We start from the raw sequence: 14,705 nt of genomic DNA on the forward strand, positions 1-14,705 counted from the left end.
GGGTTCGGGGCTCTGGGACATCCCCGTTCCTATCTCGGGGGGTTCCGAGAGTGTTCGGGTCTCCAGGACACCCCTGTCCCCATCCCGGGGGGTTCCCAGCGTGTTCGGGGCTCCGGGACATCCCCGTTCACATCCCGGGGGGTTCCCAGTGTGTTCGGGGCTCCGGGACATCCCCGTTCCCATCCCGGGGTGTTCCCAGCGGGTTCGGGGCTCTGGGACATCCGCGTTCCTATCCCAGGGGGTTCCGAGAGTGTTCAGGTCTCCAGGACATCCCCGTTCCCATCCCAAGGGGTTCCCAGCGGGTTCGGGGCTCCGGGACACCCCCGTTCCCATCCCAAGGGGTTCCCAGCGTGTTCGGGTCTCCAGGACACCCCCGTTCCCATCCCGGGGGGTTCCCAGCGGGTTCGGGGCTCCAGGACATCCCCGTTCACATCCCAAGGGGTTCCCAGCGCCTTCGGGGCTGTGGGATATCCCCGTTCCCATCCCGGGGGGTTCCCAGTGTGTTCGGGGCTCTGGGACATCCCCGTTCCCATCCCAGGGGGTTCCGAGAGTGTTCAGGTCTCCAGGACATCCCCGTTCCCATCCCAAGGGGTTCCCAGCGAGCTCGGGTCTCCAGGACATCCCTGTCCCCATCCCAAGGGATTCCCAGCGGGTTCGGGTCTCCAGGACATCCCCGTTCCCATCCCGGGGGGTTCCCAGCGGGTTCGTCCCACCGGGGCTGCACAGCTCCACGCGATGCCACCCGACCCGGCACAGGCCGCTCTGCCGTGCCCCACGGTGGGCTCAGCTGCCATGGGGGGATAATAAATCATTTGTTTGCCCGTTTCAAGCCATTTTCAGCTTCCTCTGCGGCTGCAGAGCTCAACGGCAGGATGGGGGAGCTCGCCCAGCCCTGCTCCCAAACCTACTCGGCCGCGAGCTGTAAATCAGGAACCCAAGTGCAGAAACAAAAGTGAAAATGTTCGTCCCGAAGTGCAGCCCTAGGCCCAGCCCTGGGCTCTGCTCCAGCCCGGTTTTTTCGCTGTTTTGCCCTCCTTGCACGTGGCTGTGTGCCTGTACCTGCCTGCTAGGCCATCTCCCCACCTCTTCCTAGTTCTGAGCCACCCCTGCAGCTCTGGTTTTCTTTAAGGACCAAGTGGTCACCCCACGGGTGAGCCCGGTGTGGGGGGCTCCAGCGTGGGCTCAGGGAGTGGGGAGCTGCCCAGACTTTGAGGGATTAAAGCAAAGCAGCCCCGGTCGCTTTCAGAACTCGGGCTGCTGCCATTCACGGGCAGTGCACAGTAAATAACGAGGGATATTAATAACAATGAGCCTCTGCCAGCACACAAACCAAGTTCCTCATTGGGCTCACGGCAAAGGGGAAGCCTGAGCAGCAGCGTTGGGGTAAAAAGCACTCTGGCACATCCAAACCCAAGCAGGGCTGGGTGCAGGCGGAGAAACGTTGATTTTAACCACAAAAAATGAGTACTTGGGGTCTGCAAACAACCCCTGGATGGACACAAGGCCCTGGGACAGGGAGACCCAGCAGAGCTTGGATCAGGAGCTGCACGGGGTGCAGGCAGGGTGTGCTGCTCTTCCTGCAGGTGTTGGGGAGCAGGAACCCTTCTGCAGGAGGGTTTTCCCCCATCTTTGTTTCATTTTTTAATTGTGATAAGGGGACACTGCTCCGATTGTGTTTTACGCAGGGGAATTTGTAGGGGATTTGAAAAATCCAAATAACAGTTAGCAGAAAGAAGTGCCCCAAGCCTAGCTGGGTTTGGTTTGTTTTTCTTCACCAACATTCCCTGCCACAGCAGTTTTGCACAGGCAGATATTGATTCTTTCACATTTCATCTTTTTAAGGGTCTCTTTTTAAAAAAATATTTTAATGAAAACTTTTCTGAAACTGAAACTTAAATGCAGCAGTCTGAAGTTCAGATCTTCACATCAGAGTTCAACCCTTAGAGTCAGGATGGTCAGAAGCACCTAAATCAGTTTCCATGAGATTTCTTATTGTTGTTTTCTCAGGAGTTTGCAGAAATGTTGCACAACGGGATGCTGAGCTCTGGATTTCCTGGTGTCCCATCAAGGAAAAGCATCACAAGACCCCCAAATGCTCAACTCGTGTTAGAAACTGCCCCGACACAATGGGGACCTGGGTTTTGGGGTACGGCACTGGAGAGCTGATCTCAGCTGACTGCAGACTGACCCAAACCCCTTCCAAACCGACCAAGGAATTCTGAACAAAGCTCCTCACTGCAGACTGAGCCCAGCAGCTGCCTAAAGCCCAGGAGAGCCTTGGGGCCACCCATGACCCCCAAACCCCACCGTGCAGGGAGCAGAACCTGCTCCCACAGCAGCCTCCCCTTCCGGCAGTGGTGCTGCAGTAACACATTAAATTCATATCACACATTAAATTCATATCACACATTAAACTGACATCACAGCACCCTCCAGGCGGCCTGGGAGCCCCGAGGAAGGAGCCCCCACTGCTGCTGCCTCCACATGGGAACCAGAAGCTTTTGCGGGGGTTAACCCGGTGAGGAGGCAGCAAACAGAAGGAGCATCGTGCTCCGGCCATTAGCACATGGCGATTGCCCCCACAGGGACACCAAACCCCCCCACGCCAGCCCAAAATACAGAGAGGGGGAAAAACGATGGGGGATCACGCATAGGGGGGTCACCACCACCACCCCCGTACGGCCCCAGCCGGGAGCATTCCCAGCGCGGGAACACGAGGGTGCCTCAATCCCGCCGGGCCTGGCAGGGGACGCTCCCTCCGCCCGCGGGGAGCCCGGGGCGGGCAGGGCCGGGCCGGGGGCGCAGCCGCCGCCGCAGCGCTTTGAACGGCCCTATCGCTCCCGGCCGCGCCGCCCCGCGCCGCCCCCGCCGTGATGCGGCCCCGGCTCCGCCTCCCCCGCTCCGCCGGCGCTGGGAGCTCCCTTCGCCTGTTTGCCCTTATTTAATTTCGAGTGTGATTTTGCTATTTTTAGCAGCTGGATCCCCTCCAGTAAGGCTAGGAGCTCGCTCCGGTTTTTTTTTTTCCCCCTCTCCCCCCTTTATCCCCCCTCCTATTTTATTTTTTTCCCCTCGTTCCCTGCAAATGATTTTGACCCAGCTTCCTTCCTCCTGGAGCATTTTTTTTTCCTCTCTCTCTCTCTCTTTATTATTTATATAAATACGCGGGGCCTGGCGGGGCCGGGGATGCGGGGCTGAGCCGCAGCCTCTTCTCTTCTCCTTGCAGATCCGCAGTCGCCGCGGGCGGGGGGTCCCTTCGCTCCGCAACACAGACCCGCCGGGAAAAACAAAACCATCCGAGCGGCCCCAAAACCCACGGCGAACGCGATCAAGCTGACTGTGAGTGCCACCTTCCTCTTCCTTTGCTGCGGGGGGCCGGGGCTCCGCTTCCCCTCGCCGCATGCGGGGCACGATCGGCCCCGGCGTGTGGGGCTTTGCAGGGACGCGGCTGCGTGCGCGGCTCGCCGTGCCTCGCTTTATTATCGCTGTTAATTAATTATTGTTAATAGCGGCGTGGTGCACCTGGCGGGCCGCGGCCGAGCCGGGGGTGGGGGGGGGGGGGGGACGGGCGGGGGTCGCGACTTTGCTGCACTAACTCGGCTGTGGGTGATGCGAACGGGCCGCACCGAGCCCGGGAGGGCCGGCACAGCCCCGGTACGGCCCCGGTACGGCCCCGGTACGGCCGGCACCGTGCAAGGTGCGCGGGGCCCGCGGTGCGAGCGGGGCCCGGCGCTGAGGCCGGGGCGGCGGGACGTGCGCGGGCCCGCGGCGAGGCCGAGGCCGGCGCTCGGCGGTCGAGCACACGCGGCTCGGGGCGAAGTTGCGGTGCCGGGGCTCGGCCGCCCCCCGGATGGTGCCCCCGCACCCCGCCAGCCCCGCAGGCCGCCCGTGGCGCCGGCTCCACGAGGGGTTTTATTACACCACCCCCCCCACCACAGGACAGGGGCTTCACAAAGCCCTGATGGTGCCCTTCCTGCCTCTTTTCTTTCTCCTCCACCTCCCTCCTTCCTTTCCTTTATCACTTCCTTTTATTATGCATCCCAGGAAGGAAGGGGGGGACTTTGCTCAATGGCAGCCCCGGGGTGGGGTTCCGAGCAGCCCCACGGCGGGTCTGTGCTGAGGAGGAGCCCGCACATCGCTCCCGGCCCGCACCCCTGCCCAACAGGCTCTTCAACTTCTGCTCCACGATTCCTTCCCCTCCTCCTTCCCCATCCCTCTGCCAGGAGGTGCGGCTGGGATCCTTCTCCAGCTGCCATCGGGCTGGATTTTCTGGGCGTGAAGAGCTTATATATATATATATTTATATTTTTATATCTATATATATATATATTTTTTTTTTTTTTTTTAATCTAAGGCCCCCGCCTATCTCCCCGCTTCTCCTGGGCCAGTTTGTTTAATCTAAGAGTAGGTGGCAGGAGCGGGGGATTTATGGGGTTATCAGCACAGAGCAGCATAAGCCAGCGCAGGCGGCTGGCAGGGCGAGAGCAGGCCCGAGGGCGGGCGGGAGCGGCGCTCCCAGGGTTCAGGTTGGCCCTTGTGCAACCCAGAGGTGGCTGCCGAGGACAGCCCGCCTCACGCTGTGCGGAGCAGAGGGAGCCATCGGCCTGGGGGAGGAGGGCCCGCCGGCTCAGCGTGCACAGGGATGGAGAGGGGAGGAGGTTTTTCCTTCCCTCCGTCGAGAGGCAGATGTGGCCCCTCCACCTCCGAAGCGTGCGGAGATGTTCCCCCCGCCCCCGGCCGCGGGGAGCCCGGCAGGCCCTGCCCGCGTCCCCCCACTGATTCCTCGCTGCCTGGAAAGGTTTCTCCCTCAGCTGCTTCCTCTCCTCCATGGCAACCCAGCTGCTCCCTCCCTCCCTGCGTGGCTCTGCTGCGTGTGAGCAGGGCCGGGGCTGCTCCCGCCATGTGCCCGGCGCGGTCCCACAAGGCTGGCAGCGCACCCGGGGCAGGTGCTGCCAAAGCCGGGGGCATCGCAGGGAGCTGGGGCTGCCCTCGGGATCGGGGCTTGGCTGGGGAGGTGCTGGGATGGCCGAGAAGCATCCCCCATTTCCAGCATCCTCCTTCCCAACCCCCTCTGCCTGAGCCCCCCCGAGTCCTCTCAGCTCTGGAGCCCCTGCAGAGAGCTCGGAGGTGCTGGAGGGAAGGGTGGCATGAGGAGAGATGGGTGGGTGGGATGGGGAGGGATGGATGGGTGGGTGGGAGCTGCACGTGCTTTACCCCAGCACCAACAACTTTGCAGCAGCTGCTGCTGCTTTCAGTGGGGATGGAGGAAGACCCAGCAGCACCCCCGTCCCATGGAGGGTCCCCTTGGCATTCCAGGCTGGAGCTCTGTGGGCTCTGCTCCCTCCTCCAGGGCAGGAGAGCCCAGCAGGGTGGGGGCCATGCTGGGCCCATCTGTTTCCAGCTGCGGGAGGGGGCACGGAGCAGCTCGAGGCTGCTCTGCCTCTGACAGAAATTGACTTAAAAAGAGACAAAATCCCCGTCCCAGCCCGAGCAGCAGCCGGCCCTTTGCTGGCCTAAATCTAAACCATACTTCTATTTTTTCCTAAGAGACTCCTTGAAGGGCTCTGGGATGCTGTGAGTAATATTTTCGGGGTGTTTACACTACAGCCTGGTTTCTGTCTCCCAAAAAAAAAAAAAAAAAAAAAAAGACTCCGAGGGTGGTTTTTGTTGTTGTTTTGCACTCATGAGTCACTTCCAGAGGGGAGCAGGAGCTGACGCCTGTTTTTTGAAAAGGCTCAGAGGTCTGAGAGTGGCTCCTCGGGCTGCATGTGCTGCCCACACCCTCCCCAGCGAGGCTCAGTGTCCCAGGGGGCTCGGCACCCTCTGCCCCCACAGCCCTGCTGTCCCAGCTGCTCCAACACCATCAAATGGGGAGCAGCTCCTCAAAACTGAACGTTGTTATCCCGGAGGTAGGAGGGTGCCTCCATCAGCACACCCAGGCTGGGCACACAGCCTCTGGAAAGCCTCACCTGGGCAGGTGTCCCCAGCACGGCCACGGTCACCCCACCTGTGTGGGGTCACCACAATCACCGGGGCTGTGGCAGCAATCCTGCTGCTTCCCGCCCCGAGTCCCTCCTGCCGCCAGCCCGGGCACGGAGCCACCCCACAGCTCTGGAAAAGCAGGTTTTCCCTGTGCCCCCGGGAAGCAGCGAGGTGGAGAGGGGAAGATGGAGCCTTTTCCTGGGTGGAATTGCTCCAAGAGCAGGGCAGAGCTGTGCAGCCCTGGGGGACGTGCACAGGGGAGGTGACAACCCGGTGTCCCCAACCCCAGCTAGGCAGCAGGAGCAGTGCTGAGGGTGGGGAGCAGGGCTGTGGGACCCTGAGCCCCCCTCCATGGCCTTGGCACCCCTCAGGAGACACCCAGAGTCCCCAATGCCACCGCTCACCCTGTCTCAACTCACCAGTGCCAGCAGCACATCTGGGATTCCACATTAAATCTGGAGCCTCTCCTCTCCTCGAGGAAAGGGGCCAGGCAATGCAGGATGGGCTGGCCAAGCTGCTGCTCCCCAAAAGCCTGAGGGGACCCCAGGAGCTGGGCACTGGCTGTGGGTGGCTGTGCCATGGGCTCAAAATGCAGCCAGGGCATTTTCTGCCCAGATCATGCCAGGAGCAGGCAGGGGGCATCTCTGCTGCCCCAGGGTGAGGGCTGGGGGATGTCATGGTGAGCCAGAGCCATGCCTGACCGACCTTCCTCCATCCCTCCCTCCCACTCCTCCTCACCCTGCTGGGACAGACGATGAGTGAATCCAGCGCCAAATCCAGCCAGCCCCTGGCCTCCAAAGGGGAGAAAGACGTGGCCGAGAAGAGGGGCCGAGGGCGGCCCAGGAAGAAGCCGCAGGTACGTGGGGGCACTGTGAGAAATGGGGCGCTGGGCACCCCCAGGGTGTGGGGTACCCTGTGAGAAAGGGGGGCACTGGGCACCCCCAGGGTGTGGGGTCCCCTGTCAGAAAGGGGGCACTGGGCACCCCCAGGGTGTGGGGTCCCCTGTCAGAAAGGGGGCACTGGGCACCCCCAGGGTGTGGGGTCCCCTGTGAGAAAGGGGGCACTGGGCACCCCCAGGGTGTGGGGTACCCTGTCAGAAAGGGGGCACTGGGCACCCCCAGGGTGTGGGATCCCCTGTGAGAAAGGGGGCACTGGGCACCCCCAGGGTGTGGGATCCCCTGTGAGAAAGGGGGCACTGGGCACCCCCAGGGTGTGGGGCAGCAGGAAACCCCCCCCACACCTACACCCCCAGTGCAGCCCTGTTACCCCTTTGGGCAGCACCTCCCCAGCAAGCCCTTCCTGGGGGTCTCCAGAGCCCCCCCAGAGCTCCTGGCCCCGGCTGGGGGCTCTCCTGCCCCTCCCCAGGCCCTGCTGAACCTGCCTCTGCAGACAGGCTAATTAAAGCCCCATTAGCAAAAGCTGCTCAGAGAGATAAGATGCTGCTGGAGCCTTTATAGTACCAAACCCCGCTCAGCCCCTCCCTGAGGCCGGTGGGGTTGGTGCACATCGTTTTCCTGCAGAAAAGGTGATTTGTGACACTTCCTCGGCTGCTGAGCAGGGTCTGGCTTGAGGGGCCGTGGGGATTGTCCAGCCGGGCTGAGTGGGTGATGCTGGGGGTAGAAAAGGTCACCTGTGTGATGCTGAAGGACACACAGGAGCCTGTGCCTGGTGTCTGATCACCAATCCCAGTGGGACCAGTGCTCCCAGTACCACACGGGAGCATCCCTGCCCCGGCAGGGTCTGCAGGGACCCCCAGGCTGCACTGGGAGCCGCTGTGGGCGTGCAAACCCCCTGTGCTCTCCCTCCAGCAGGAGCCCAGCGAGGCCCCGACCCCCAAGAGACCCCGTGGACGGCCGAAGGGCAGCAAAAACAAGGCCACCACAAAGGGCAGGGTAGGTACCTGGGATGGGGCTGCTGCAGCTGGGGGCTGGCACCACAGCAGGTCCTGTCTGAGCTCAGTTATGGACAGTTCAGGGCAGATCTGGTCCTGTCTGAGCTCAGTTATGGACAGTTCAGGCCAGATCTGGTTCTGTTTGAGCTCTGTTATGGACAGTTCAGGCCAGATCTGGTCCTGTTTGAGCTCAGTTATGGACAGTTCAGGGCAGATCTGGTTCTGTTTGAGCTCAGTTATGGACAGTTCAGGGCAGATCTGGTTCTGTTTGAGCTCAGTTATGGACAGTTCAGATCTGGTTCTGTTTGAGCTCAGTTATGGACAGTTCAGATCTGGTTCTGTTTGAGCTCAGTTATGGACAGTTCAGGGCAGATCTGGTTCTGTTTGAGCTCAGTTATGGACAGCTCAGGGCAGATCTGGTCCTGTTTGAGCTCAGTTATGGACAGTTCAGGGCAGATCTGGTCCTGTCTGAGCTCAGTTATGGACAGTTCAGGGCAGATCTGGTTCTGTCTGAGCTCAGTTATGGACAATTCAGGGCAGATCTGGTTCTGTCTGAGCTCAGTTATGGACAGTTCAGGGCAGATCTGGTCCTGTCTGAGCTCAGTTATGGACAATTCAGGCCAGATCTGGTCCTGTCTGAGCTCAGTTATGGACAATTCAGGGCAGATCTGGTCCTGTCTGAGCTCAGTTATGGACAATTCAGGCCAGATCTGGTCCTGTCTGAGCTCAGTTATGGACAGTTCAGGTCTGGTTCTGTTTGAGCTCTGTTATGGACAGTTCAGGGCAGATCTGGTTCTGTCTGAGCTCAGTTATGGACAATTCAGGGCAGATCTGCCTCTGAGGTGGGGATGGAGGGAGGAATCTGGCCCGAGGAGGAGGGTGGGGGAGCTGGGGGCCGTGTGTCAGCACCAGGACACCCCAGATAAAGCTGTTTGTAAAATGTGCGACTCACATCCTGCACCCACCTCGTGACTCAGGGGCATCCCGGGGCTGGGGGGGCTCGGGGGGCTGGCAGCAGCACCCCAGAGATGCCACTGGGGTGATGAATCACGGTGGGAGGACAGGGAACGCTGCCCACCAGCATCCTGGGGACAGCCTGACCAAAACGCCTTTTTGTTGTCCCGGCTCAGAAAGCTGCAGTCACACCAGGGAGGAAACCTCGAGGGCGACCCAAAAAATCGGTGAGCAGGCTTTTCCCTTCCCCATCCACCCTGGCAGGGCGCTGGGCACTTGGGGGGCACAGAGAGCCCCGGGAGTGCGCGGTGGAAGCTGTTGGGTTGGAGGAGCTCGGAGCAGCCGAGCCAGCCGGACACTGCCCTGGCTGGGCTCTGAAGCCTCCAGAGGTGTGGGTATGAGGAATCCTGCCCTCCCCACCTCCCCACGGGCCCCAGAGCAGCGCTGGCTGGCTGGTCCTGCCCTGGGGACGTGCTGGCACACGCCTGCCCGGGTCCCTGCACAGCATTCCTGCAGCCCACGGGTGCAGCCACCCCCTTCCCTCCCTGAGCTTCCCTCCTCCATCCCGTTTTTCCTCCTTTCCCCCTGGGTTCAAACGGCTGCCAGCTACCCCGAGAGTTTCATCTCCTTTCCCTGCCTGTCCCAGATTTTGCTCCTTTTCCCACTGAAATTCCTGGCAGAGCCGAGGCCTCGATGCCAGCCAGGGCTGCAAACCCGAGCTGCCACCCTGGGGTCTCCCGTGCCGGTGCCACGGTGCCGGGAGCTGTTTGGTGACCCCGGGCTGTGCAGGGGGGTGTGGGAGGAGCCTGTCCCGTGCCAGCAGCGGGGCCGTGCCGGGACACGGGACGTGCTGTCCCGCTCTGGCAGGCGCGGTGGCGTTTTTGTGAATGGAGCGGGAGGAAGCGGGGGCTGCTGTGAGTCAGGCTCACTCAGCCCTGAGTCACCGGTCACAGCCTCCCACCCCGGCCTGGGGGCTGCACAGGGACACCCGGGGCTGGACAGGGACACCCGGGGCTGCCACCACCCCGCTGGTGACCACAGCCCCACACTCAGAGGTGTTTTGGGGAACGGTCTCCCCTCCTCACTGTGAGCCCACCCAGGGGCTTCTCAGCTCTTCTCACCTGGGATTTCCCTCCGAGCTGGGCTCGGGCGCAGTGCTTGACCCAGCTGAGTTTCCCCTGTCGTGTGATGTGCCCGGCCAGCCCTCGGTGCAGGGGCACTGGAGCACTGCCCTCCCTGACACCCCCCGGCCACGCTCCCTTGCCTTGCAGCAGCAGGACGAGGAGGAGGTGAACATTTCCCAGGAGTCATCCGAGGAGGAGCAGTGACACCTCCCGAGCCGGCGCTACCTCATCGCCCGACGGCCCCGCAGCGGCCGGGGGAGGGGGGTGGGGAGAGACCCACTGTGCCGCCCCGGCTTCCTCCTCCTCCTCCTCCCTCCTCCGCTCCCTCCTCACCCTCAGACAACGGCAGCACTGGAAAATGGCCCAACCCGGGCGGCCCCGCAGCCCCCGCCCGGGGCAGGCACCTGCCCCAGCTCCCCCTCCCCAGCCCCGGGGTCCAGGGCAGCCCCGCTGGAAAGGGGGATCGTGGCACAGAGCCGGGGCTGGCACCCCCCACCTTCGCTGCCCCCCATGCAGTGATCTCACCCCGCCTAGGTGGGGGCTGGCTGCCCCCCCCAGCACTGGGCTCTGCCCTGGGGCCTCTGCAGGGAAGAGATGGGGGGGCAGTGAAGATGAGACACCCCCCACCCCCCCAAAATGCGTTAGACCTTTGCTCTGGCCTGCTGCTACCCCGGGCAACCCCCTTGGTCCCCCCAGTCCTGGGTGACTGCACTGTGCGTGGGAGCAGCTCCCACAGCAAGGGAGCCCATCCCTGGGGTGCCCACCCCGAGGGGTGCCAGTCCCCAGGGGTGCCCGGGCACGGCTGGCTCTGGGCAGCCCTCTCCTCATAGGTTCTGGTATATATATATTTTTTTGTTGAGTACTTTTTTTCCTTTCATTCACAACTACCTCTGGATATTTAAGTTCCACTCTCTGAACTCACAGGCGTGCTGCTGCACTGCCAGGGCACCGTGGGCTCGGTGGTTCCTGTTTTCGGGGTGTTGCTGGGGGCTGTGGGGTGTTTTTTTTTTTTTTTTTCCCCTTTTTTTTGGGCTTCATTTTTCTTTTTTTTTTTAATTGTTATTTTGAGGTCTAGTTTGCTCTGCTGCTTCAAGGGATCGAGGCTGGCAGGGCAGAGGTGTGGGAGGACCATGGGATGCTCCCCCTGCCCCTCTGCCCCGGCACGACGGCTGCAGCGGGACCGGAGGTCGGTGCCGGGCGGCCCCGGCGGGAGAGAATCGGGGTTCGGTTTGGGTTTTTTTTTGGTTCACTGTTAACGACCTTTTGGGTTCCTATTTGCAGTTACTTGAATAAAACATTTTATGGATGTTTGTGACCGGCCTCTGTCCACGGGCCCCCTGGCTGGGTGGGGCAGGGCTGGCTCCTCTGGGGCATCTCCTCCACAGGGACATGCAGCCATCCACAGGGATGGGAACACAAACAGGCAGAGCCCTGCTGCCCCCCAAACTCCCACCCGAGGCCCGGAACCCCCAGCCCCACTCGGAACCCCGGGACCAAGGCAGAAACACGTTTATTTACCCCATTTTCCCCCAGGCATCCCGTGCCAGCGGAACCTGCTGCTCCCTGCCAATCTGCCAGCCCCAGGGGACCCTCCTGGGCTTTCCAAGGGGCTGCTGGAGCAGTTCAAGCAAAAGAAATACCCCTAAAATGGCAAAACCAGGCACTGAGGTAGGAGATGTCCCATCCTGGTCAGTGCTCAGAGGTGGGGACAGCAGCTGTGGCATCATGGCACCACCGTGGGCACGTCCTGCCCGTTCTGGCCAATGAAACCAGTGCTGCCCCCGTGCTCCCTTCCCTCCCGCGGGCAGGATCCGGTCCCGGTGCTCCAGGCAGGGTCAGGCCCTCCAGTCCCGGCGCGGGGGCCAAGGGGGCGAGGGTCCCCCCCAGCCGGGCACCACCTGCAACACAGAGGGACACACCTGCAGCCCAGGGCGGGGAATGCGCTGCCCACGCAGCCCAGCCCTCCCAAAAACCTCTGCTCTACACCCAAAGCCCCGCTCAGCGTTCTTGGCGGCCTTTCCCAACCTCAATGATCCCCAGAGTTCCCTGGGGACAGACACCTCACTTGCTGCTGCTGCTCCTTGAATTCTTCATGGAAAAACCGGATAAAGGCCAATTCCCACCACAGCGACTCACCTGAGCCTCCTCAGCCTCCACCAGCAGCTCCTGCTCGGACTCGGGCGGCTCCTCGGCCGGGTCGTAGCTGTACATGGGCAGCAGCCGGTGCCGCAGCCGGTCGGACCTGCCGGGGGTCTCCGGTGAGCGCTGCCCCCGCACCCCCGCAGCCCCCGGCCCCGCGGCCCCGCTCACCTGCGCTTCTTCTTCACGTACATCACCTGCGGGGAGAGGCATCAGCGGCGCGGGGCTCCGCGCTGGGCTCGGCACCCCCGGAGCCCCCAGCCCGCCCCAGCACTCACCGCGGCCAGGAGGGCGCCGAGGAGGGTGAGGAGGAGGAAGGGCCCCAGCACGGAGCCCACCAGCGAGTCCCCCGCCGCGCCCGCGGCCGTGGGCGCCGTGGCGTTGCTCATGGCCCAGCGCCGGCTCCTGCCCGCATCGGGGGGACGCGCCCGGCCGGCCCCACCGCGGGAGCTCTGCAAGCCACGGGCGGCCTTGGGAGTGACCCGCACCCCGGGAGTGACACGCACCCCGGGAATTCACCGCTCGGGAATGACCTACACCCCGGGAATGACCCCAACCCGGGAACCCACCGCCCGGGAATGACCCCAACCCGGGAACCCACGGCCCGGGAATGACCCGCACCCCGAAAATTCACTGCCTGGGAATGACTCACCTCCCGGGAATGAGCCCCACTTTGGGAATTCACCACCAGGGAATGACCCCAGCCCGGGAACCCACTGCCCGGGAATAACCCACCGCCGGGAATGACCCCGACCCGGGAACCCACGGTCCGGGAATAACCCACCGCCCGGTAATGACCCGCACCCCGGGAATTCACCGCCCCGGAATGACCAGCGCACAGGTAATAACCCACCTCCCGCCCGGCAATAACCAACTACCCGGTAATGATCCCCCTGCCGGTGTCACCCCGTGCCGGTAGGGGCACTCCGCACCCCCTCCCTGCAGAGCTGGGGCTGGGGGGGTTCCGCCTTCACCAGCGGCAGGACCGGAGGGACCCCCGCACTGGGCTGCGCCCGGGACACCCTCGGGCCCCGGACCCCACCCCAATTGCCCCCTCTTCCTCCTGCTCCGGTTCGGGATGCCCCGGGGTCCCCCCCCCCCCACTCCGGGGATCCCCGCGCGCGCGCCACGCCCCGCCCCGCCCACCTGCGCGCGCCGCCCGCACCCGGAACCCGCGCGGCGCGTGACGGGCGCGGGGCGGGGCCGAGCGCGCGCGCGGCAGGGGGCGGAGCGATGGGATAATGGGCGGGGCTGTGTGGGCGGGGCCGTGGCGGCGCGCGGCCGGCAGGGGGCGGCAAAGACCGGGCGGGGGGGGCGGCAAAACGCGTGAGGGGAGAAAAGGGAAACAGGGCCGAGAAAGGCGGGGAAAACGGGAAAATGCGAACCGGGAGGGCCAGGAAGGGAAAATCGGGGCAAAAAATCGGGAGAAAGGAAGAAAAAACCGCTGTTGTGGGGGGCACAAGGAAGGCGAACAGAGGAGTGGGCAGATAGATGGAGGGAGGGATGGGGGAATTGAACATCTGGCCCAGCTGGGGGTGTGGGTGAGAGAAGAGAGAGGGATGGATGGATGGATGGATGGATGGATGGATGGATGGATGGATGGATGGATGGATGGATGGATGGATGGATGGATGGATGATGGATGGATGGATGATGGATGGATGATGGATGGATGATGGATGGATGGATGGATGGATGGATGGATATATGCTTGTGGTGGGAGACAACCATCCCGCAGGGTTTGGGATGGCCGGGTTTCAGGGGTGCCAGGCAGGGTCCCCCCACACTGGGGGCTGCTGTGGGGCTCCTGCCGTGGCCGCTCTCCCCCAGGCTGGGCCCGTGGGGACTTTGGCAGGGGCTGTGACGGCGCCAGCAGTGTCACCCACAGGGTGGCAGCGCCCCAGCCCTGATCCCGGCCGCGGGGCTAATCCGCTTTGCCCGCGGGCACCAGATGGTGCCGCTAAGTGGGTCAGGCAGGAGCGGGGGACACCGGGGAGCGCCGGGCCCCACTGCGCTTCCCAACAGTGACAAAATATAATCATCGGGGGAATGGGGTGAAAAACGAGCCTGGACATGGCAGGGTTGGGGGGACACAGCCCCTGGGCTGGCAGCAGGGCAGGGCTCAGCCCTGCGGAGCATCCAGAGCCTCCTGAGCTGGTGGGGAAGAGCAGCAGCTGGTCTGCAGCCTCTGGGGTGAACCTGCCCATGGCACAGCCAGCTGTACCCTGCCTGCCCCTCTGCCTATACCAGTCCCTGCGCTGCTGCCTCACCTCCTGCCCAGCCCATGCAGGGTTATTTTCCCCTCTCCAAACCAGGAAGGGGCACCAGTTCTCCCAAGAGTGGCCAACTGCGGTTGTTCCTGGGGTCCCATTGTCCCCAGGGATCCTGCTGGCCCCACCAGCCCACACTGACCCCACTCTCCCCAGCAGTGGCATTGGTTTCCCTGTCTGTGTTGACTCCCCCTGCCCCAGAGACCCCTCCCAAACCAGCCCCAGTCCCTGTTCCCCACTGCAATGGGGGAACCACAGAGTGGGACAGGACCCCTGGTCCCCCCCAGCCCAGCACTGACACCTCGGGAGCCTTCCTTGCTGCCACCATCCACTGCTGCCCATCCCCTC

General features: G+C 63.1%; 2 protein-coding genes across 6 annotated transcripts; one reads left to right on the forward strand and one right to left on the reverse strand.

Moving 5' to 3' along the window:
* Window positions 1-2,874: 2,874 nt before the first annotated feature.
* HMGA1 (high mobility group AT-hook 1) lies at window positions 2,875-11,278 on the forward strand. 4 transcript variants are annotated; one of them, XM_058039931.1, is made up of 6 exons: window positions 2,875-2,989; window positions 3,224-3,336; window positions 6,731-6,835; window positions 7,788-7,871; window positions 9,001-9,051; window positions 11,024-11,278. In XM_058039931.1, the coding sequence occupies exons 3-6, from the start codon at window positions 6,734-6,736 to the stop codon at window positions 11,261-11,263; spliced, it is 477 nt and encodes a 158-aa protein (XP_057895914.1). In that variant the 5' UTR covers window positions 2,875-2,989; window positions 3,224-3,336; window positions 6,731-6,733; the 3' UTR covers window positions 11,264-11,278. The 4 variants fall into 4 exon arrangements, with proteins under 4 accessions (XP_057895914.1, XP_057895915.1, XP_057895916.1 ...); XM_058039932.1 differs by having other exon boundaries at window positions 10,096-11,110; XM_058039933.1 differs by having other exon boundaries at window positions 7,791-7,871; window positions 10,096-11,110.
* A 163-nt stretch (window positions 11,279-11,441) lies between these two features.
* On the reverse strand, window positions 11,442-13,107 carry SMIM29 (small integral membrane protein 29). Of its 2 annotated transcripts, none has more exons than XM_058039882.1 (5): window positions 12,740-13,107; window positions 12,366-12,539; window positions 12,259-12,284; window positions 12,085-12,190; window positions 11,442-11,846 (listed from the first exon to the last, which is right to left on the reverse strand). In XM_058039882.1, the coding sequence occupies exons 2-5, from the start codon at window positions 12,474-12,476 to the stop codon at window positions 11,784-11,786; spliced, it is 306 nt and encodes a 101-aa protein (XP_057895865.1). In that variant the 5' UTR covers window positions 12,477-12,539; window positions 12,740-13,107; the 3' UTR covers window positions 11,442-11,783. The 2 variants fall into 2 exon arrangements, with proteins under 2 accessions (XP_057895865.1, XP_057895864.1); XM_058039881.1 differs by having other exon boundaries at window positions 12,366-12,620; window positions 12,703-13,107.
* Between the last annotated feature and the right edge of the window lie 1,598 nt (window positions 13,108-14,705).

This window comes from Melospiza georgiana, chromosome 23 (assembly GCF_028018845.1).
Source record: "Melospiza georgiana isolate bMelGeo1 chromosome 23, bMelGeo1.pri, whole genome shotgun sequence".
NCBI classification, from domain to species: Eukaryota; Metazoa; Chordata; class Aves; order Passeriformes; family Passerellidae; genus Melospiza; species Melospiza georgiana.